Source organism: Salvelinus fontinalis, chromosome 32 (assembly GCF_029448725.1).
Source record: "Salvelinus fontinalis isolate EN_2023a chromosome 32, ASM2944872v1, whole genome shotgun sequence".
Taxonomy (NCBI): Eukaryota; Metazoa; Chordata; class Actinopteri; order Salmoniformes; family Salmonidae; genus Salvelinus; species Salvelinus fontinalis.
In genome coordinates this window covers 40,502,035-40,527,234 of record NC_074696.1, presented here as the reverse complement: position 1 = coordinate 40,527,234, position 25,200 = coordinate 40,502,035, and the positions used below count along the sequence as shown (strand labels likewise).

At 43.9% G+C, this 25,200-nt stretch overlaps 1 protein-coding gene across 1 annotated transcript in view; it reads right to left on the bottom strand.

Moving 5' to 3' along the window:
* Window positions 1-5,919: 5,919 nt before the first annotated feature.
* LOC129831342 (syndecan-2-A-like) overlaps window positions 5,920-25,200 on the bottom strand; it is a 34,690-nt gene continuing 15,409 nt past the window's right edge. The window contains exons 2-5 of the mRNA XM_055894671.1: window positions 15,597-15,711; window positions 14,962-15,131; window positions 13,118-13,247; window positions 5,920-8,231 (exon numbers count right to left, since the gene is read on the bottom strand). Of these exons, the coding sequence (XP_055750646.1) occupies window positions 8,068-8,231; window positions 13,118-13,247; window positions 14,962-15,131; window positions 15,597-15,711 (579 nt within the window). The 3' untranslated portion in view covers window positions 5,920-8,067. The remainder of the gene's footprint in view (window positions 8,232-13,117; window positions 13,248-14,961; window positions 15,132-15,596; window positions 15,712-25,200) is intronic.

Below are 25,200 nucleotides of genomic sequence, written 5' to 3'. Positions count from 1 at the left end.
AAGTCTAAGAAGTGTTAGATATGTTCTATATGCGCAATTTCTACGCATCCTGTTCCTACGTTTTTTGCGTCTTTTACTTCCGGTTTTGTATACCAGCTTCAAAAAGCTGAAAATACAGTTGAAGTCGAAAGTTTACATACACCTTAGCCAAATACATTTAAACTCAGTTTTTCCCAATTCCTGACATTTAATCCAAGTAAAAATTCCCTGTTTTAGGTCAATTAGGATCACCACTTTATTTTAAGAATGTGAAATGATTTATTGTGAAATGATTTATTTCAGCTTTTATTTCTTTCATCACGTTCCCAGTGGGTCAGAAGTTTACAAACACTCAATTTGGGTCAACTTGGGTCAAACGTTTTGGGTAGCCTTCCACAAGCTTCCCACAATAAGTTGGGTGAATTTTGGCCCATTCCTGCTGACAGAGTTGGTGTAACTGAGTCAGGTTTGTAGGCCTCCTTGCTCGCACACACTTTTTCAGTTCTGCCCACAAATTTTCTATGGGATTGAGGTCAGGGCTTTGTGATGGCCATTCCAATACTTGACTTTGTTGTCCTTAAGCCATTTTGCCACAACTTTGGAAATATGCTTGGGGTCATTGTCTATTTGTAAGACCCATTTGCGACCAAGCTTTAACTTCCTGAATGATGTCTTGAGATGTTGCTTCAATATATCCACATAATTTTCCTGCCTCATGATGCCATCTATTTTGTGAAGTGCACCAGTCCCTCCTGCAGCAAAGCACCCCCACAACATGATGCTGCCACCTCCGTGCTTCACGGTTGGCATGGTGTTCTTCGGCTTGCAATTTGGACAAACAGTTCTATTTTTGTTTCATCAGACCAGAGGACATTTCTCCAAAAAGTACGATCTGTGTCCCCATGTGCAGTTGCAAACCATAGTCTGGCTTTTTGATGGTGGTTTTGGAGCAGTAGCTTCTTCCTTGCTGAGCGGCCTTTCAGATTATGTCGACACAGGACTCGTTTTACTGTGGATATAAATACATCTACTTTTGTACCTGTTTCCTCCAGCATCTTCACAGGGGACTTTGCCGTTGATTTTTTATTTTATTTTATTTCACCTTTATTTAACCAGGTAGGCAAATTGAGAACACGTTCTCATTTACAATTGCGACCTGGCCAAGATAAAGCAAAGCAGTTCGACACATACAACAACACATAGTTACACATGGAGTAAAACAAACATACAGTCAATAATACAGTGAAAATAAGTCTATATACAATATGAGCAAGTGAGGTGAGATAAGGGAGGTGAAGGCAAACAAAATATATATATAAATAAAATAAAAATATATATAAAAAGGCCATGGTGGCGAAGTAAATACAATATAGCAAGTAAAAAAAATAACACTGGAATGATTGGTTTGCAGTGGAAGAAGGTGCAAAGTAGAGATAGAAATAATGGGGTGCAAAGGAGCAAAATAAATAAATACAGTTGATCTGGAATTGATGTGCACTTTTTGCAGCAAAGTTTGTTTTTTTTTGCACCAGAGCGCGTCTCCTTCCTGAGCGGTCTGACGGCCATGTGTTCCCATGGTGTGTATACTTGCTTACTATTGTTTGCACAGATGAACGTGGTACCTTCAGGCGTTTGGAAATTGCTCCCAAGGAGGTCTACAATGGCTAATTTCTTTGGATTCTTTGGATTTTCCCATGATGTCAAGCAAAGAGGCACTGACTTTGAAGGTAGGCCTTGAAATACATCCACAGGTACACCTCCGATTGACTCAAATGATATCAATTAGCCTATCAGAAGCTTCTAAAGCCATGACATCATAATCTGGAATTTTCCAAGCTGTTTAAAGGCACAGTCAATTTAGTGTATGTAAACTTCTGACCCACTGGAATTGTGATAGAGTGAATTATAAGTGAAATAATCTGTCTGTCAACAATCGTTTGAAAAATGACTTGTGTCATGCACAAAGTAGATGTCCTAACCGACTTGCCAAAACTATAGTTTGTTAACAAGAAATGAGTGAAGTGGTTGAAAACAAGTTTTAATGACTCCAACTTAAGTGTATTTAAACTTCTGACTTCAACTGTATATTTTACAGCTGTTTAGACGGTACAGTTATTTTCTACACTTTAAATTGCTTCTTTTGTCACATAAACTGAAATTAGGATAACTATTTGAATTTTAGCAACAAGGAAATGGAAGAGCAATTTCAGTATATTAAATGAACAAAATGTCCCCGAAGTAGGTTTTGGTGTCCAATGATCCATGTAACATCCCTCTAGGTTTAACTCAAAAGTTAATACGCAAAGGAAACTATGAAACTTTATACTTTGTGTTGGCTTTGTCAATGATTAAAGGAGTTACAGCCAGGCATGTGATACATTAACACCGTTCTCATCTGAGCATCAGAAATGTTCAAAACCTTATCAAGCAAAATCTGTAAGCAAAATCGTGTCATTACCGTAGGTTCATCTGAATACGAAAGGCATTAAGGATTTCAGAGATCACCAAGTGTGTTTTTCACGGGATTCTGACACTAAACGTAGTTTCAAGTAGCTAGCTGTTCAAATGATGATAAAGGTCTTGCCTGGAGAAAGACAGTGCATGATATACAGTACCAGTCAAAGGTTTTTCTTTATTTTTACTATTTTCTACATTGTAGAATAATAGTGAAACATCAAAACTATTAAATAACACATATGGAATCATGTAGTAACCAAAAAACTATTAAACAAATCAAAATATGTTTTATATTTTATATTCTTCAAAGTAGTCACCCTTTGCCTTGATGACAGCTTTGCATGCTCTTGACATTCTCTCAACCAGCTTTTCCAACAGTCTTGAAGGAGTTCCCACATATAATGATCACTTGTTGGCTGCTTTTACTTCACTCTGCGGAGGCCAGGTCATCTGATGCAGCACCATCACTCTCCGTCTTGGTCAAAAAGCCCTTACACAGCCTGGAGGTGTGTTTTGGGTCATTGTCCTGTTAAAAAACAAATGATAGTCCCACTAAGCGCAAACCAGATGGGATGGCATATCACTGCCGAATGCTGTTGTAGCCATGCTGGTTAAGTGTATCTTGCATTCTAAATAAATCACTGACAGTGATCACTGACAGTGTCACCAGCAAAGCACCCCCACACCATCACACCTCCTCCTCCATGTTTCATGGTGGGAACCACACATTGGGAGATCATCAGTTCATCTACTCTGCGTCTCACAAAGACACAGTGGTTGGAACCAAAAATCTCAAATTTGGACTCATCAGACCAAAGGACAGATTTCCACCAGTCTAATGTTCATTGCTCATATTTCTTGTCCCAAGCATGTCTCTTTTTCTTACTTTTGTTCTTTAGTAGTTGTTTCTTTTCCAGCAATTCGACCATGAAGGCCTGATTCCCGCAGTCTCCTCTGAATAGTTGATGTTGAGATGTGTCTGTTACTTGAACTCTGTGAAGACTTTATTTGGGCTGCAGTCTTAGGTGCAGTTAACTCCAATTTATCTAATGAACTTATCCTCTGCAGCAGAGGTAACTCTGGGTCTTCCTTTCCTGTGGCGGTCCTCATGAGAGCCAGTTTCATCATAGCGCTTAATGGTTTTTACGACTGCCCTTGAAGAAACTTTCAAAGTTCTTGAAATTTTCCGGATTGACTGACCTTCATGTTGTAAAGTAATGACTGCGGACTGTCGTTTCTCTTTGCTTATTTGAGCTGTTCTTGTCATAATATGGACTTGGTCTTTTACCAAATAGGGCTGTCTTCTGTGTGCCACGTTTACCTTGTCACAACACAATTGGTTGGCTCAGACGCATTAAGATGGAAAGAAATTACACAAATTAACTTTTAAGAAGGCTCAACTGTGAATTTAAATGAATTCCAGGTGACTACCTCATAAAGCTGGTTTAGAGAATGCCAAGAGTGTGCAAAGCTGTCATCAAGGCAAAGCGTGGCTACTTTGAAGAATTTGTTTAACACTTTGTTGGTTACTACATGATTCCATATGTATTATTTCATAGTTTTGATGTCTTCACTATTATTCAACAACGTAGAAAATAGTAAAAAAAAAAAAAAAAAAAAAAACTTGAAAGAGTAGGTGTGTCCAAACATTTGACTGGTACTGTATGTGTTAAAGAAAATGTTGCGCAACCTTAGAAGAAAACATCCACCGTATCCATACATTTCTTGTGCCTCGTTGGTACAATCAACAGGGAGGAAATGAAGGTGTACCGGAGGCGGTATTGTTGGGGGTTCAGGCCAGAAGACAAACAATTTGGTACAGAAATTGTAGGTGCCTTAGTTTGCTTGGTGTGCTTTACAGGGCGGCTGTGATGCAGCCACACTTCATTACATCATTTTCAGCTGACTTTGGTATTAGAACTGTCTGGTCAATTCGGATGAAGTGTCACTCCAGAATTGCAGTCATTTAGCTACCTTGCAATTTGGCACAGAACAGCTTAGAACTAAACTCTTTCCACTAATGCCTAATAATACCATCCATCCATCCATACAACCATTCTGACCACCTCTTCTTGGCACAGATGTTTGGCAATGATAGGTGTTGTCCAGTAAGGTTCCTGTGGTGTTTGACCCAGTTAGTGGCCATACAGATGGCTATATAGTACAGTGAAGTGGCCCAGTGGTGTCGTTCGGCTGTGTTTGTTTCATTGAGGTGCTATGGGTCCACACCGTCCCTGGCTTAGCCTCCAGCCATGAGTCCTTATGAGGCTTGACAGCGTGTTTACTTTGGACGCCATTTCCTAGAAGTTTCTGCATGGTTTGGCGCTCACTAACAGTTGATGGCCGGCCTCTTTATTGAATTAGTTCTGTGTCAAAGCGTGAGAGAGAGGGAGAGAGATAGAGAGAGACGGAGTGGCTTTTGTCCTCTATCGACATTCACCTAAACCCCTTTCCCTACTCTCTCTCCTACTGAGAGGGCCATGAATTTATGTTCCACACTCTGATATATGCACACAGGACACTAACCCTAAAACAAACAGAGTCAACCATTCAGGGGGTTATACATTGTGGTCACACACAAACAGAAGTGGGGAAACTGGATGGATGTGTCGAGATCCTATTGAATCTCTGCTTTATTCTATTGAGAAGCTTCTCTTTGGGATGTGTTGTACATGTATCGCTTTTGGGCAAATATCACATACTGACATATACTGACCTTGTTCTGTATAGAGAAGCGTATTCGTACAGGGAAACAGCCCGTGCTTCAACCAGTGATAGCATGTCTTCCTTGACCCATTGATCAAGCCAGAAAAGACACACAAACTCACCGCCGGTACTCTCCCACGCTACCGACTAAAGCACTCCCACATCCTCCCGCTTCTTCAAAGAGCACACAAAATGGCGTCTTCAATCCCAACACTTTGAAGCGTGGAGGTCCTCGCAGCCATTATTCAACTGGAGCGTGAGTAACCCCATTCTGAATGAGCTAACCTTGATCGCATGCTAGTTGTAGTGCGCTGGCACTCTAAGCCAAGATTTCGGAGGCTCTTTAACCTGTCGTCTACGACGGATCCGGAAGCCTGAGGAGCACTATGTCACTCCTGTAACAGATATGGAAACCAGACGCAGGATAATCCCCCCAGTTAGCACTTTACATCACCATTATACAAATCTCAATCCAGAAACCAATTCAGATTAGTTCAGTAAAATGATAATGCTCCGTCCATCGCTCATTAAGATTAGTCATCACACTGATAATGCCAAATCAAAGCCAAATAGTTGTTTATCAGTTATGGGGTGACGATGTATGTGCTAATGGATAAGTAATGCATGCTTTTATGGTATATAGTTCATGTTAATCACTACCTAGATATCAGCATCTGTAAAATGGCGTCTTGGGAGACCAGTATACAGTATTCCTCAGTCATTGGTTGTGGCCCGAGGGAGGAAAAACAGTGAAGAGAAAAGACACTGAGATCGATATTAGGCCACAATGTTTATTCAGTAGTGTTGTTTCAACGTATAGGTACAATACTGTCTGCTTTTGTAAGACAAAAAAAAAATGCCAGTCATTATCATCATCCCCCTGGTGTAATGTACGCACCTCCTTATTCTCTCCAAGAGAGCAAGTACATTTCCAAATGGTAGGCACTTTGAAGGTTTAAAACATTGGCGAATATACATTTGTATATATAATATATCTTTTCATATACTAATAAGCAATTGGACTCAATGGTCAGAGCTCTAATAGAAATAAAACATTTTTTAAAACAAAGAAATAAATGTGGCCATAATGGGAAAATGTGTGATGGTGAGAATACCGTCTTTGGGTTTTGTTTATGCAGTTCAGTACCTTCCTTTCTACGATAAGCTGAGAGAGAGAGAAAGAGAGGGGGGGTGGGGTTTGCAGGTAGAGGGCAGAAGCTGGAGGGTATAGCAGAGTGGGGAGGGAGGAGGAAGGTTTGCATGGAGGAGGATGGCCTCAGATGTTCAGATGACAACGCCTATTTCACACTACTGTACAGCTCAACATCTCAAAGGAAACGCCACTATCTGTTGTACCTTTCTCCTCGTTGCAGGTTCATGCAGAGGTGGTCGTTTTAATGAGAAAGCGTGACGGCAACAACAGGTCAATCCCGTGATGTACTGTTCTTGCTATACGTTTTGTTCTTGGTAACCAACCTCACACTGTCTGATAATCGCTCTCAGGAAAGCTCTTCACTAAACAGAGCCATTTTGCGGACCAGCGCCTGCATTGGGATTAGCTCAAATCGAGATGCATTGACTGACCGCAAAACACTCGAAGCTTTAGAAAAAGGACCTAAAGTTCCATTTCATGCTAACAACTGGTTCTGAACCACTGGGAACATCGCCGCGGTCCGCACGGAGCTGACTCATTTCAATGGGCAGCTGGTGCGTGTCCAGTGGTACATAGCGGGCCGTCAGAAAGGATCTCCTGACTAAACCATCGACACGGGGGAGACAAAAACACTGGGCGCGCTGGCAACACGGTGGAGTGAGACAAAGGGGAGGGGACGACAGGTCCATTGGCTCCGGTCCAATCTGATTACCATGAGGAGACAGAGAGAGTGGTGGGGGTGAGAGGGGGAGGTGGTACAGGCAAAGTAAACTAGGGGGAAATATTGGGGGGGGGGGGGGGGGGGGGCCAAATTTAACCCCAAATATACTGAACACTCAGAGCTGAACGAGACCAGCAGAGGTGCAATGCAGTGAATGTGCAATATGAAAAGCCGTATGCGATGAATTAAACATCCACAAGACATACTGTAAAGTAGATCTTATATCTTTTTCTTGAGCCCCTGCCACATCTTAGCTTTTAAAGACCAATTCCCGATTATAAACACGTATGCTGTGTAAGAAATGGTTTTGACCAAGAGAAACATTGAAAGAGAACAAAACAAGACAAACAAAAAATTAAATTAAATGCTCACTTTCCACTAGATGGGTGGTGAGAGCAAAAAAAGAAACATTGTAACCGTGAAGGGAGAACATTTACATTGACCGTTATCAGCGTTAATATGAAGACGAAAGGACTTGAAAAAAAAGGCTTTTTTTTTTTTTTTTTTTTTTCTCGATCTGAGAAAAAAAAAGATAAATTAATGAAATACACATTTTAGAGATCAATGTCAGACATGCTAGGACAAAAATGAAAAAAAAAAAAATATGAAGTAGGATTGGTACAGAATAATTATATTCAATTATTTCCACTTTTAAAAATATTCTTTACAAATACATACTGCTACAGTTAAATAGTAGTCAGTGACTAAAAACAGCTCCTTTGACAGAAGACCGATGGAATCAGTTTTTCTCACCTTTACAGATTGTGTTTTTTGTTTCATTTTTTTCAGCCTTTTCAAATAATACACAAAATGTTTAAATACACTGAGATTTGCCATAAAATAAGCAATGCTTGGCTTTTCATTTAAAAAAAGAAGAAAGAAAATGTCTTAATTACAATACTCTATGCAAAAGCTTTCCTTTATGTATTTTTTCCTCAATAAATTTTTAACTTTTTTTGTTGTTGTTGTATTTTAACAGCTTTTGTCGTTGTCATGGACTGCCATAAACTGTCACTGTGATTTGTCAATCTTCTCGCGAGGGGGCGGGGCTTTAGGCATAAAACTCCTTGGTTGGGGCCTTCTGATATGCTGCCCCAGAGGGTTTCCTCTCTCCCAGGTCGTAGCTGCCCTCATCCTTCTTCCTCATGCGGTAAACCAAGAGGAGGATGAGGAAGATGGCAAAGAGGAAGCCAATAACTCCGCCCGCAATGACAGCTGTGGACAGAGAGCAGGAGAGATCAGAGGTTAGAGGTCAAAGGCTATTCAGGGGACACTGAAGCTCACAGCATCTAGAGAGGGAACTTTGAATGCACTGTACCCTTTCGTAAGCAATCTACCTGTCAAGCTACGCGACACTACTCCCAGATCTTGCCCTTTTTTCTTGTGTGCTAATTCTTTACATAGGCTTTCGTAATTTTCCCATTAATACTTGTATGAGGTTTCTTTATAGTCCTTAATCTGTTTTAGGGCTCTCATGACGAAACAATCTCCTCTCTGCTTCAGTTTTATTTCCACATCTTGGACTGGCCCCTCGGCCCCATGGGTAAAAAGAAACCTGCCACTCTTCCAGCAAATTACCCTGGTGGAAACCGTGCAGTGCCTCGGTGTGGAGCGGATAAATGTACATGAAATGACGACAATTAGAGTTGTGTGAGCCATGGGGGACAGGAAGAGGAAAATTAGAGGTATAGAGGACAGGAGGAGGTTAGCGAGCCACGTCTGTTTGCACACTGGGCTGGGCCTTCTGGTCTCTGGGTTTTACATTGCGTTAATCCACAGTATTTACAGCCTTGGGTTTCAGTGGATGTGGCCAACGTGACAGTAATTGAAAACAAATATTCAAGTTTGGATGTAGCTTTTAGAATTTGAAAACTCTGGAATATACACAAAAATCCAAATGAGCAAAGGCAACTAACTAGATGGATGTTTGTGGGATACACACTACATGACCAAAAGTATGTGGACACCTGCTCGTCGAACATCTCATTCCAAAATCATGGTCAATAATATGGAGATGGTCCCACCTTTGCTGCTTTAACAGCCTCCACATACTTCTGGGAATGCTTTCCACTAGATGTTGGAACATTGCTGCGAGGACTTAGTTCCATTCAGCCACAAGAGCATTAGTGAGGTTGGGCACTGATGTTGGGCGATTAGGCCTGGCTCGCAGTCGCATTTCCAAATTCATCCCAAAGGTGTTCGATGAGGTTGAGGTCAGGGATCTGTGCAGGCCAGTCAAGTTATTCCACACCGATCGACAAACTATTTCTATATGGACCTCACTTTCTATACAGGGGCATTGTCATGCTGAAACAGGAAAGGGCCTTTCCCAAACTGTTGCCACAAAGATGGAAGCACATAATTGTCTATAATGTAATTGTATGCTGTAGCGTTAATATTTTCCTTCACTGGAACTAAGGGGCCAGCTCGTATCATGAAAAACAGCCCCAGACCATTATTCCTCCTTCACCAAATTTTATGCATTGGGGCATGTAGCATTCTTCTGGCATCCGCTATACCCAGATTCATCCGTCGGACTGCCAGATGGTGAAGCGGGATTCATCACTCCAGAGAATGTGTTTCCACTGCTCCAGAGTCCAATGGCGGTGAGCTTCACACTACTCCAGCCGAGGCTTGGCATTGCGCATGGTGATCTCAGGCTTGTGTGCGGCTGCTCGGCCATGGAAACCCATTTCATGAAGCTCCCGACGAACAGTTCTTGTGCTGACGTTGCAATTGAGTGTTGCAATTGAGGACAGATGATTTTTACGTGCTTCAGCACTCGGCAGTCCCGTTCTGTGAGCTTGTGGGCTACCACTTCGCGGCTGTGCCGTTGTTGCTCCTAGACGTTTCCACTTCACAATAACAGCCCTTACAGTTGACAGGGACAGCTTTAGCAGGGCAGACATTTGACGAATTGACTTGTTGGAAAGGTGGCATCCTATGACGGTGCCACGTTGAAAGTCACTGAGCACTTAAGAACGGGCCATTCTACTGCCAATGTTTGTCTATGGAGATTGCATGGCGGTGTGCTTGATTGTATACACCTGTCAGCAATGGGTGTGTCTGAATAAGCCAAATCCACTAATTTGAAGGGGTATCCACCTAGTTTTGACCATGTAGTGTATTTCCAGCACAACTATATTGACGTCCTAATTCATCCTCATCCATTTCACTTCGTCACGGGAACTAACAGACGGATGTCACAACAAAGCAGAACTAAAGTACCAATCCATTTGCAGCGCACTACATGTGTATCTCTGACACTGAAGGGAAAACTGCATCAGTGAGTGTGATATCCAGTCAGATAATTTCCCTAGTTTGCATTTCGTTAGAAGGGAAATTAACACTAAATTGGAGCAAACCGCGTTCTCAAATCTGGAAGGTCCCACTGAGGGGTAATTGAGTTTATATATTAAACTGGTTATTTTCAGAAGCTGTAGAGCTTAGAGAGCTTGACGGACGTTGGGAGAAATCCCCCTTCCCCCTTTAGATGTGCGTTACTGCATCATTACTACCCAGACCTATTAACAGCGTGATTAAGGAATGATCAAGACGTAAACCAAAATGTATAACATCAATGTTAAAACGATTGTGTTATAGATGATTAGGTGTTTGGTCACGAGTCCCGTTGCAGAGCATGAAGTTGATGCACAAGTGGCTGAAGATAAAGATGCAGCGAAGACGCTACCAACTAAATGTGCCTGACATCAAGCAGACACACGACGGCATCGATCCAAAGCATGGCACCTGACCTACTTCATAATCGAAGACGTAATCAAGAACTCAATGAAGAATTCAAACGGCAGTCCGGTTACCCGACAGTAGCTAGGTTTCCATCCAATTGGAGACCGATTTTGAAATGTGAATATTCAAAAATCTGCATTAAAAACTATGCGCATTTTCCCACCAGAGATGTTTTTCCATCAAATGTACTGTGAGTGATGACGTAATGCACATAAAAAACAACTTTTACGGTTCAATTCCAATGTACTGAATTAAAAAGAAAGTTAAATGGGTTTCCATCGCATTTTGAACTCTACTGATGGTGTTGTCACAAAAACAATTGTGTTATATAGAGAATGAGCTCACTCTGGTCTTGGCAAATGCCCTCTAGCCAACAGCACGCAGATACAGTGCGGATAGGCTTCCTACAGTGCCTTCAGAATGTATTCTAACCCCTTGACTTACTCCACATTTTGTCATGTTACAGCCTGTATTCAAAAGGGATTAAATCCATTTTTTTCTTTGCCATCTACACGCAATACCCCATAATGCCAAAGTAAAAACATGTTTTTTAATTTATTTGAGCAAATATCTCATTTACATAAGTTCTCACACCCCTGAGTCAGTACTTTGTAGAAGCACCTTTTGCTGCGATTAGAGCTCTTTCTGGGTAAGCCTCTAAGAGTATTGCACACCTGGATTAGTCTTATTTATATTCATATTTGTACATTATTCTTTCAAAAATGATTCAAGCTCTGTCAAGTTGCCATTTTTAAGTCTTGACATAGTTTTGACTTAATTCGGCTTAAAAATCTAACTAAGCCATTCAGGAACATTTAATGTCGTCTTGATAAGCAACTCCAGTGTATATTTGGCCTTGTATTTTAGGTAATTGTATTCCTAAAAGGTGAATTTGTCTCCCAATGTCTGTTGGAAAGCACTGAGTATACTACTTTGTAAAGCCAGCTTCAGTTAGCTTCACATTCTAGCTCAGGCTTCATCCGTACTACGACTCTAGCTGGCTTGTCATACGTGGCTAGGATTTTGTGCTTTGCTCTATTCGATTTTTTTTATCCTAAAAAACTACCTTGCTGATGACAAGCATACATATAACATGAAGCAGCCACCACCATGCTTGAAAATATGAAGAATGGTACTCAGTGATGTGTTAGATTTTCCCCAAACATAACGCTCTTTATTCAGACAGAGTTGATTTCTTTGCAAATTTTTTGCAGTTTTACTTTTGCAAACAGGATGCTTGTTTTGGAATACTTTTTATTCTGTACAGGCTTCCTTCTTTTCACTCTGTCATTTAGGTTAGTATTGTGGAGTAACCACAATGTTGTTGATCCATCCTCAGTTTTATGCTTTCACAGCAGTTCACAACAGTTTAATCTCTGTAACTGTTTTAAAGTCACCATTGGCCTCATGGTGAAATCCCTGAGATGGTAACCTTCCTCTCCGGCAACTGAGTTAGGAAGGACCCCTGTATCTTTGTAGTGACTGGGTGTATTTATACACCATCCAAAGTGTAATCAATAACTTCACGATGCTCAAAGGGATATTCAATGTCTGCTTTTTCATATTTATCAATCTACCAATAGGTGCCCTTCTTTGCTAGGCATTGGAAAACCTCCCTGGTCTTTGTGGTTGAATGTGCGTTTGAAATTCACTGCTCGAGTGAGTGACCTTACAGATAATTGTATGTGTGAGGTACAGAGATGAGGTAGATATTCAAAAAATCATGTTAAACACTATTATTGCACACAGAGTGAGTCCATGCAACTTATTATGTGACGTGTTAAGGCAAATTATTACTCCTGAACCTATTTAGGCTTGCCATAACAAAGAGATTTATTACTTGATTCAAGACATTTCAGATCAAAAAAATTATATGAATTTGTAAAAAATTCTGAAAACATGATTCCACTTTGACATTATGGGGTATTGTGTGTAGGCTAGTGACACACAACACCTCTATTTAATCCATTTTAAATGTAGGTTGTAACACAACTAAATGGAGAAAAAGTAAAGGGACTGTGAAAACCAAAAAAATACAAAAGAACGAGATTATTTGTATTTGTCAAACAGCAGCCAAGTATCGATCATCATGTCACCAGAATAAAACCCTCGATATATATTCGGAAATAGCATAAAGCTTAAGTACTTTACGCGCATAAAAAGGTTAGATGGGACACCTGGTTAGTCGTATAAGAAATTCAACCTAATTTCCTATTTAATAGCTCACAACTCATAATCAACCTCTAGTCTATCCCAAACAGTAGTCTAGTGTAGATGTGTAGACACAGGTGCAAGGAAGGCATCCTGTGTCCACTGTCCAAACCACCAAACCCCAGTGTGGTTTCTGTACATACCCGCCAGCACCTCTGTTCTCTGGAAGAGGTTTTCCGAGCGCACCTCGATGGGCTCCAGTGGGGAGCTGGGGATGCTGGTGGTGCTGGTGATCTGGTTCTTACGCTCGTCCTCTGTGACGGGTACAGGGGGCTGGGAGGAGAGAATGAAGGAGTTACGGATTGAGGGATACAGGTTCTGTACCAACATAATGGCCTGGAGCCTCATTTGTCTATCACACGTGGGCACAAATCTGGGCGGGATCATTGCCACGCAAAGTGTGAGATTTAGCAAGGTTTGCTTGAGAGTGTGCGTACATTTACGCACAACCGTGACCATGTGTACGCATAGTGCCAAGTGGTGGAATAAGGGAACTGTTTGTCAAGCGTAGAATGTTGAAAATGTCATAATAAGTAATAATTTAAAAAAAAATGTCATTGTATTTACATTTGAGCACATCAGTGCATTTGTTTACGATAACAATCCATATAAAGTACAGTCATTTGTTAAATCAGAGGCACGTGTGAAAGTGAAACTATTGTTCGAAACACTAGAAAAGTCTAAGATAATGGGAAATCGAATGAGAGGCTTATCTTGCTCTGTTGGAAGATTCAGCACACGCTGCATTTTGCAGAGATTGCGTTTTTTAGAGACCTGCTATCCACCATCGGGTTTTTTGGCAGCGGGCACTTATTCAGCGGGAGCTTGCCAATCGGCATCTTTCAGCCCTCGGTGAGCCAATGTTTCGGATGCAATCCTCAGCAAAACAAACGTACAATCGCCATACACCATCACACAACAGGTTGAAGTCAAGAGGGATTCCTTTACCACCGATGGGTTCCAAAGTACGAACGGAGCAATAGAGGGCGCCATAAAAGCACCGTCCCAAAACGAGTTCAACTCTGTGAAACAGAAAAGGCTTCCACTCTTAATGTGCGGTTGATAGGTGATGTGATGCGCAAAATACGCTGCTGAATGTGGTGGCGAAGTGGCCAGGTGCTCCGCACGACTCGTTCATTCGACACAGCAATGTCGGCCTATACGCCTACAGCAGGGCTCTGTCGAGGATGGGGAGGGGGGGGGGGTTAGTGGTGAGTATATTTTCCATTGCTAAAAGCAACTAATTGTCCTAATGTTCGTCTCTTTATAGCTATGTTTTTACTTTGAAATGGTCAAGCCACAACTGAGCGAGCCAAATAAAAGCTTTTGGTTGTACTCAATCTCTGACACTAGACTAGCACCTCTATTTCGGTTTAGAAACGTTTTTTCTGGGGGGGTTGTTTCAAAATTTCAAAACAATTCGGGTTGTTTCAAAATGCAAATAGCCAAGGTCGTATTGCTAACATCCATCCCTAGTCTCTTCAGATCCGTAATGATTGAAGGGGCTAGGGGAACAGGAAAGGGACCACTATTGGCAACAAACCTGTGTCCTTGACTTGGCTTACGGGGAAGTGACTGCCCCTTACCTAGGAAATAATCCCCCAATGCATCATGGTGGTTCCAAGAGTTGACAGCGTTCCAAAAGGTGAGATTATGGCTGTTGGTTCAGTAATCCAGCATAATGTACCACAGACCAGATCAACATCAGGGGTCTAGATGACTACCTGATCCTTATTGATCCTAGAATTCCAGCATTGGGGTCAATGCATGTTCAACTATTATTTGGGGTGGTGAATTGAAAGGCCCTCAAAGGAAATAGCAGGCAATTTCTAACCCGTTAATTGTACAAAGGAATATCTACCATATGCAGCAGATAAGGACTGGTCATAGGGTAGTTCGGGCAAATGCTCAATGGGCTGGTCCATCTTTAGCTTAGTGGGCCGGTCCAAATAGTCTGGTGTATGGGTAGGTTGTTCTGTTCCCTCACCTCTGTTCGGACTGGCTTCCTGGGCGTTTGCCTTGGCAGGTCTTCTCTGGGCGTGTCCGTCTCCACTCGAGGAGTGAAGTCTTTGGTGGAATCCTTGGTGGGTTCTGCTTTCGGGGCAATGTACAGCGTGCTCACGGTCACCGCCTCCTCGAACACCTCCTCGCCAACGCCTGCAGAGCAAGATGAAGAGATAGTTTGTACTACTTCGCCGGAACACAATTACTTTCAGTTCAGTCTGTTGAAGACGAAGGTTGTCTGAGTCTGTGTTTCAAGTGAGACCCTGCTTTTCACGAGAACTTTTTTTAGAAGTCCGTTTACATTCCCGTTCCTAAATCAAATCACAACAGACAAAGCCACCTCCTGATATTCTCGAAAGGGATCAGGTGGAGATAAAGTGAGGTAAAAACAGAGTTCGTTACAGTTATCATAGCACTTTCTTACTGCTTTGCTTTGGCCATCTGCCTGTTGTTAAACGTTTTGTAAAAGGTGCTTCAATGCCTAAGTAAAACCTCAGTTCTACAGAAATGCCTATTCTGGGTGAAAGACACAGTATACAGCAGTGACTGACTGTGTCCGCCAGCCTGCCTCCCTGTGCGCGTTGACCCAGTTGAAGGCTACGGTGACCAGAATCTTACCTGACCCTGACCCCGAGTTAAAGTCGTCGTCGTCCTCAGGGTAGTAACCCCCGGACCCTGTGTCGTCAATGAAAAGTTCATCCACTTCGGAGGACGACTTGGCCGCGTCCGCTATCTGAAAGGGAGAACAACAGAAACAGATTAAGTGTTGGGGATTTAGACTGTTCTGAGACCACTTTTCAGTGTGCGAGTCTGACATAACTTTCCTATAGTCACCACTTTTGTCTTGGAAACACTTTGAGCGGTGAACACGTTTCTGGATGCTACGGTCTCACCTTTGGTAGAAGGCGCTGAGTTTCATTGAAAAGTGAACACCGACGCTCTTCTCACTGGACTCAAAGCCGTAGTTGACACACAAAAAAAGAGTTGCATTGGTAGTTTCGGATCAAAGTCTGTTCTGCCAGGTAGGCCTATTGCTATTTGCTTGAACATGGTTGTCCATGTACCTCTGAGGAAACTTGTCTCAACAAACCACGCTGGATCATATCACTGTCTCAAGAGACATAACACCCCTCTCTGAACAGATGAGCATTCAATTAGACGTCTAGCTCCGCCAACCATCGTTGCCCGGGGTGAAAGTCCATAGAAGTGTGTGTGTTTGTCTTACAGCTTAACGGAGGAGCCAATAGGGAAGCTGAAATTGAACAATGCTGTTTGTTTGTGTGACTTGCAAAGGCATCGACCCCCTCGAGACTATAGCATGCTAGTTAATAAAATGTTATGTCATCCATCCTCAATTTCCTTTACACACAACGTCATAGAAACTCAGTGTAATGACTGCACATTGGACAAAACATTGCCATTGCTGTGTGCGTGCATGTGGAATAGCTGGGTAGGCCCCATGGCAACCTCCATGGCAACCTCCAACCAACCTCCATTCAACCTCACTCAGAGCCCGGGTGTGCTGTCCCCTCCATACTGATGCTGCTTTAGAAAAGGGCCACAAAAGAGGGCCAACAATAGATCATCCTGGCGTTGCTACGGTGCTTGTGTGGTGGTGGTGCTAGGTGCTGATAAACCTGAAAGTAAATGAACTGGGATTCGATTTTACACTCGCTGCTTTTCCAGAAAAGGCCGGGGGAAGAAAGAGTTTCGGGGGGCATGACATAAGAGATTACTCTTTTCTTTGGAAGGAAGCTGTGAGAAAGGTAGCAAAGTAGTCGGTTTGTGTTGTTGTTTGTCTGTGTGTGTGTGTGTGTGTGTGTGTGTGTCTGTGTCTGTGTTGTGTCTGTGTGTGTGTGTGTGTGGTTGCCTTTTTTACTATGCCTGCAATAGGTAAACTACTGAGTGCACCCACCCACACACACACACACACACACACACACATTATTCAATACATCACAAATATAAAGAAAGAAACACTAAACAATGGCACTGCTATAGTCTACATGACACAAAGGGCAAGCATACAGTGAATCAAATCAGATATTAATTCTAGAGCGGAAATTGTCAGTAAACTCCTGCCCCCTTATCACTATTGCCATTTTGAACCTTCCAGGAAGACTTGCCTTTTGAATTATTCTCACAAACTGGGAGTTCAAGCCCAGAACAAAGAAGTGCCATCCTCATAGAAACATTAGGCTACTAGTAATTCTATTTCTCTTCTCCTCCCAGATAGTGTCCTTTGTACTTGTTTACTTTCTTCCCACAGAAAGTGAGAGGCCAGACAGGGCACCGGTTCTCTTTCAGCTCGTCAACTAAATGGCAATTAGGCTATTACGGCCCAATGCTGTTCACCCTCGTGGTGCTCTTCACAAACAAAGCCTGCTCTACACACGATCTGACTACTACGCACTGGCATTCTTTGAACTCAACAGATAAAGGGTTTCTTCCAAGCAAGCTATTTAAAAAAAAAAAAAAAAAAGAAGGGCTCTAGAGTACGGACGGACATCTGTTAATGCTTCAAGCACACACACACACACACACACACACACATTTGAAATACTTTATTAGAATCCACCAATCATATTTACAAAAGGATCCAAACATTTCAACGGTCCCTGTATGTATGACACTCAAGGGTACAGAAAGCACCTCCTTCTCCAAATAGCCAGGCTGCCCACGACAGCTGAAACAGAGCAGTACCTAGCCAAATGCTTTGCCCTACTTTTTGTCAGGCCCGCAGTCTGGAGGCCACGCACCGCGCGCCTGTGTACGTGGCCGAGACTGCCAAATATCAGCCCTGCCAGCTTGCGCCTCCACCCGAGACTGTCCAAGTGTGTCACGAGGGGCTGGTAATTAAGAAGCTTCCTGGCAAAGGCCTGCTCCATGGAGCCGTCCAATGAGCAGCCCACTTCCAGAATGAGCCCTTCCCCCTGGCCTCCCCCCACAACATCATCACCAAGAATGTTTCTGTATGCGTGCTGGTGGTGAGACTAAATCACCTCGCTGGCTATCAAGATCAACAAGGCGGTCATGTCTAGCAATGCGCAAATCCTTGTATGACCAGCAGCCATTCACAACATGGGCAATGGACTCCATTACCTCAGCCTCGCCTTAATAGTAAAAGGTGAGAATGTCCTCGCCGACGGCAGTATTCTGGTACGGGGAGACGGAGTGGTCAGCACAGTCCAGAGCAGTGAGTTTCCCCCGACAGCCTCAGGCCAGTCCAATGTTACAGTAGCTGGATCGGTCTGATACCGAGGAGTGTTGCCCTGGATGTTTCATCATGGGTGACAGAAGCCTCCACAACAACACTGAGATCTGACCACAACAGGCAGTCACTGGCTCAGTTTGCATATCAGTCCGTGTCCACCTGAGCTCCACTCCAGTCTGGTTACACAGGTCGTGGAGGTCAGGACAGTCTGACCAGACACCAAAGCCCGCGGCGCGAGTGTCCAATTTCCCATCGACATTCCTCCTGAAGTCCAGGAAGTTGTCCGCAGTGTCCAGGGCCAGTGGATCCTTCCTCCCCTCTGTTCCCTTACATTCATTGACGTCAAATTGGTAAAAAGGCTATTTAAATCATGTTTTATTCTAGGTCTCTATAGAGTACGGACAGACATCGGTTAATGCTTCAAGCACACACACATGCACACACACACACACACACGCACCCCCCAAAAGTGTTAAGGACTACGTCGTTAACACATTCTCCACCTCCAGCTACGACCCCAACTAACACAGTGAGAGGGAGATCGGTCGGATGCAAAACATACAATCCCTCTTCACTGGTATGAATGAACGGGAGAAGGCCCATAGCGAATCCACACAGCCAATCAGAGCCTTAGCCGCCTTATCCTTAGCCGAGACCCTTAACAAGCAACGAGCAGCACCTAGCCCTGCGCCTGGTCGACTGACTGACTGACAGAGAGACTGCGCTAACAAGGGTCTAGCGGCACTGGGGCTTCTATTAGAACTGAACTACAGCAGTTCCTACTGTCTGTCTGCTCCTAATGAACAACTAGTGGCCAGCAGGAGGCTTGGTGGTGATGCAGTCGGTCTCCATAGAGACCTTGTCTAGGGAAAGAGACATAATAGACAAGAGGAGGAGGAAGAGAGGGAGAGGAGAGGCAGAAACAGAGTGAGAGTGACAAGGAGGGAGAGTGACATAGAAAGAGGAGAGAGAGAGAGTATGTGTTGCAGTAGACAATCTGTTGCCAGCAGGTTGCTTTGCTAAAAGCCTGTCAAACCACCAAACCTATGCCTGGCGGTGTCTGGAAGCCAAAGAGGCTCTCTCTATGGCTTGGGCAGTTAGCTGTGAGCTGGCGCTATTGTGGGGGGGGGGGGGGGGGGGGGGGGGTAGTTAGAGTAGGGGGTGGGGGGGGGGTAGTTAGAGTAGGGGGTGGGTGGGTGGCTAAGGGTCGTGGGGGTAGTGTAGGGTAGCTTGGATGAGCCATCTTTCCCCGTCTCTAATCCGCGTCGACACACTGCATTCACTTCTTCCACGGTCAATATTAACTCACCCCAAGACAGGGGAGGAAAAGAGTGTTCCTCAAAGGTATGCAGACACGCATGAATACACTCACACACGCATGGGCTCACACACACACACACGCACACACACACAGGCACACACACACACACACACACACACACACACACACACACACACACACACACACACACACACACACACACACACACACACACGGTGAGGCTTCACAGGACTGGAAAACAAAAGACAGAGGGCAGACACTGCCTCAGACATTCTCCGTCGGTCTGGTGCTCTGCTCCCGCTCTAAGATATTTCCTTAAGAGTACCTCAAATGAACTATGGGGGCGAGAGAAGCCCATTACATCAGAAAGCACTTGACTTGCAATGCCGTCCTTTCATATTTCAGAAGAATATCCACTCATGCCAGCTATGGTACCTCACAGTACAGTGTCCAGGCTATATTAAGCCTTCAAATGGTCATTGGTCAGTATTGTCCGCTTCTGTAAGACCATTGGCTACCGCTGTACTATCAAATAGAAAAATCGGTCTCCTCTCTCCTCTCATGGCAAACAAAAGTAGGGCCTGCTGAACGTCAATGACTTTCTGAATGAGAAAAGGCCTGGGTGCCTGTGTGTTAATCTCTAAATAACAAAGTGCAGGTAGCTGTGAGTTTATCTGTAAACTCAGCGAGCCGCAGATCTATACGGCTCAATACTGCCACCACTCTCCTTCCAGTCTCTCTCCCACAGGCACGTTTCCACGTTTTTTTGTGTTTGTTATCGGCCCTGAATGGATGGACGGCTACGGCTTTTCCCTGTGGCTGACCTGGCTGGGAGGAAAAGATCGGTGGGTGACTGGGCGAGAGCAATTAGCTTGAGTGGGCTACAATGGCTGGGTTCAAGACGCAGTGTCTCAATAGTGAAGTGTTTCAAGAAGTTAAGATTTGACTCTTGTTATTGGTCCTATGTGGAATTTTAGTGTGTCACTTATTGCCTTAAGAGATACCGACAACAACAACGGACTGCTAGGTTGGCATCGGTTGGAGGCCATTTTGTGGGATAGCGCTGGAACCTGCTAACGCTAAACAAACAACCAGCAGGAAGCTAGCTTCATAGTGTATGTTTGTTGGTGAGGATTTGTTTGTCGAATGCAATTGGGGTTGAGAAATGAGTTGAGAAATACCAACGCTAAACCAAGGGAGGTGGAGTTCAAACAGTGACCCACAAAATAAACAAAATGGTTGTGGGGGTGGGGTGGGGGGGGGGTTGTCTCTCAGCCGCTCTTCAGAACCTTCAACTTTTATTGCCCTCCCGGGGATCATAATAAGGAACTAATCGATCGTCTTTGAGACACTGGAGGGCAGGGAGTTGCAGCAGGAGGTTGACACAAATCAAACTCTCCCTGAAACCAGACTGTGTGACCTAGAGCTATTCCAGGAGTGTGGGGGACAGCTTTGTAGCTTTGTGTGTCTGTGTGTGTGTGGGGGGGGGGGTTGACATTCACCATGAAAAGCAGCATAATCCAGGAAACAGAATCTGTTCATCTGGCTCTGTTGCTAGCAGCTCACTTTGCCACATGTTCCTTTTTTTTTTTGCATCGCGCATAATAGCACGACATAATGCATTCATAATAGGGATTTCTGGTTAATGATTGAACTTCTTCTTCTTCTTTTTTTTAAGTACATAAAGACTTTAAAATCTTAATTGGGAAAACAAAGACAGTTGAGAGGAGCTAGACAGACGAGTGCTGACAGTATATGCATGGCTACCGTTTGAATCCACACCGTTATCATTCGTAATGAACTGACAGGTAAACACTGAAATGAACACAGCTGAAGTGCTCTTTTTCCTGTTTCAAAGCAGTGCCACACGTGCGTTGACACGAGGGGTTTGCAGGTGGAAAGATGTGTTACCTTTTTATTCTGCGCTGCTGTGGACTCATCAAATGAACGGCGGAGAGCAGACATTTACGGGTTCATTAGCTGATCTTTATGTCCTCGTAAAGATTGAGTAAGCGGTCGGAGGCGGCGCTAAAATGATTAACCAGCAGACCTTGCTGCTCTATGGACCTGGATCAGTTCACCCCATACTTCTGGGAATATAAGCTCAATACTTTCACAACCATTTGACCCATTGCAGTTCGCCACAAAGGTAGGACGTTCTATACCCTCAAAAAGGCCGTCAAGTTCGGACATGGGGGCATTAAAAAGTGTCAGCGTCCGCTTTGATTTAGTCATCCTAACAAACAATGTGCCAAAGTCCAGTCAAGCACCTCAAACTACATCTATATGTGAACAAACGCAAGCTGCATGAGCAACATTTGTTACAGTTTGACTGAAATAAGTCCTGCCTCAGGAAAGGAGAACAGAGAGTTTGACTAATTCCCTCCGCACATACGCCGACGATTAATCTACCTCAGACTGTGTAAATAATACATGAGGCAAGAATCATAAAGACACCGATAGTACAGAGACTGACAAAATATATATATTTAAAAAAAAAATTTTTTTTTATACAAAATACTTTTCTTTTGAGCAAGTGCCAAAAAAATCCAATGTTTTTCCTACAGACGCCCAATAAGACACAACACACTCCAGCTATGACTTCCCCTGCTTCCTGAGAGGAAGTCAGTCAATTGCATGGTTTCCAATGAAAACAGATGCGCTCTGATAGCCTGGCCACGGCACAATAGAATAAACTTCGCTTTCACCCCTACCTGTACAATCCTATTTACGCCGTTCGGCATGATGAAAATAAGATAACCAATGTGCCCCAATTTTCGCTGCGGTCTCGGTTGTGTGCCTGCGAGCGCTCACACGCTGCGACACATTATGGCTCATTTACTTAATATCAGACCATTAAATAGTTGACCAGAATACCAATTAAAGCCTGCCTACTTGACTCATTCGCAGAGGCACCTGATGAGCCTAATGTAACGTTAATGTAACCCTTCAGTGACCCCCCACAGTCCCCATAAAATACTAAGAAACAACGTGGCTCATGTGGTTCCAACATGTAAAGGTCTCAGTGAATACCTCAGCTCTGTGGCATCAAAGCCCGTAGTACGTGACAAGAGTTCTTTCTGCACACAGCACTCTACGGATTCCCAAATCCACCGTTCGGTATACTACCTGCCCCCGGGTGGGAATTGGGAAATTCCTCAGCCCCGTTAAACAGCTTTGATATGCACTGGAAACCCAAGATTCTTTGTCAGCTCGGAAACCCAATACGCTGGGAAATGGGCTTCACCTGCGAGTCATTTTTGTGAGGAGGGAAACTGAAGGATTTGCTGCAGCACAACAGGTTCCTTCCCTCAAGTCACAGTGGAAATAGGAGGCTGTAACAGGCATGGCTGAACAGAAACAAGCACAGGGTGGTTTGAAGTGCTTAGGCCTGTATAAAACAAGTCTCATATTCAACAGCCCGAAGACCTCGAGCTATAACCAAAAAAAGACGTATCAGTAATCTAGAATTCCCACATCCAGGAGCAACGTTCGTACTTGACTACCATACATCAAGTCCACTATCCTCACAAATACCATTGGGCCAGTCAAAATGGTGCCCGTATCAACATGGCTGGTAGGTCTCTTCAGGGGGCAGCTCTGTGTGGGGAGGATGTTGCTTGTTTAACGGGGGTGGGGAGAGAGAGGAAAGGGGGCTTAGAAAAGGTTCAACCCTCAGCAAACCACTGACCCTCTAATTGATATCGTCTGAAGTGGAAAAGTACCGTGCCGTGTTCGCAAATTCACCATTTGGCCGGTCCTGACTTGTCTGAGTGACGTTGGAGACGCGCTGTTCCCTTTGTCCTGCCTTTGTACCCGCTTAGCGTTCATTTCACACATCCCTGACTAACTCAGCAACACATTCTTTTTCACAAAGGAACGTTTCAGTAACGGGTTTGAACGGTCCTTCCTTTCACATTCCAGCTCGCGGAAAACGAGGCAATGACCGTAGGTCCTCAAACGTCTCCAGGAAAATGAGTACGGGGACGAGAGTGGAAGAGCGGTTAACAAATGTGATCTATAAAAGGTTATATAGACTGAATTAGTCCTCCAGACAGTTAATCATTGGCTCATATCACCTAAAGAGAGGTTGATGAGGGGAGGGAGAGAGAGAGCACAAAAGAGAAAGAATGAGACATTTGAACACACACACACACACACACATTTTCACAGGCGTCATCAGTTTCACCTTTAATTAATAGCCGGACCAAACCTCTACTGAAGCACTTTTGGCTACAGGCACATTAAAGCAAGATGAGGCGCGTTCAATCTCAATCATGGGGAAAATGAGAAGGCCTTGCCCCGCGGTCGGCTCTGGACGATCCCGCTGAAGAAAATGTGCACTTTCCCAAGAGCTCATTCCCCAAGTCTGAGTAACCCTCCCATGACTCATTGATCTTAATATAAAACAGATCGGATTTCCATTCGTGTAGTAAAATCCCTGGTGGCCCTGGTGGTGGGAAATGTTTAATTTGCCTTCTGGCCTCAAAGACGTAGATTACACCTTTCTGACTTCTCCTGCAGCACATGAATAATGTTTTACTTAGCATTTAGCCTACAGGTGGAAGAGAGGACTGCTTTTCATGGAAAAATAAGGAAATTAATACTTTTGCTCCCAGGCAGGTATGATTGGCTACTCTCCATGGGGCCTGTACACATTAGGTCGAGTATACAGGATGGATATTGCAGGAAGCAGGCCTTGGGTTCTGTTCAAAGCGCTCATCTCTTTGGCTTGATATGCAGCACTCGAGTGCGATTAGGCTCTTCCCGAACACGGCTCAGCTGGCCCGCGTGTGGTCCAGATTCGGAGCGTCGTACAGTTCCGCCGGGAGCTGTCAACGACTGAAAGGCATTCCTGCCTGATGAAAAGCTATCGGAGGATGAATGCTGAGAGGACTTGCCAAGTCCTCTTCTCGAAGAGAGAGAGAGAGAACAGGCCTTCGCGTTTTCCTTATATCTTAATATGAGCCAGAGGGAGGGAATGGATGGGGATGGATACTTTTCACCAAAGATTCATTCCTGATTACTGCATTGCTTGAATAAGAAGAGGGATGTATACTTTGACCGTGACATGAACAACAACTGGATCAAATCCTCTTAACAGTATTCAGCTTTATATTACACATGAAGCAGCATGCGATCCCCCATGTACATAAGCACATGTACATCCGCCATGGTTTTTACTTTTCAGGGTTATTCAATTACCTCTGATCCATGCCAGTGTTGCCATCGTGTCACAAGGCACTTCTCATTCACGCTTCAAACAGTCTGCGATCCCCTTCAGCGTGTCAGGATAAAGGCATGGCTTCAATCAGCATCGCTCAAAGCCTTTGTGTTTGGTTCCCCGGGCCTCTAAAAGAGCTATGGCATCCAGGGAGGGGGGGAGGGGGGGGGGCGTGATGGATAAATTAGCTGCTGGTTCAAAGTTTAATTGAATCCAGATTCTAAGCCTCTGCCAGAGTGGTGAAAAAAAGGAGCTGTATGTGCCTTTGTCCGGGTTCCATCCAGGCTTTTAAACCTTTTCTTAACAGGAAACTCATGAGTTCTTCAGAGCCAGCTCATTAACCCCATGCAGCCAGGAAGGGCCGTGACATGAAAGAGCTTCTAGGAGCGATGGGTCAAAGGTGACCTGACCACAATGTCATATTGTCTTCCTCACAACATAAAGCAGATGAGTGGCTCTTTGGGGGGGGGGGGGGGGGGATTTCCTTGTCTCTTGGTGGTCA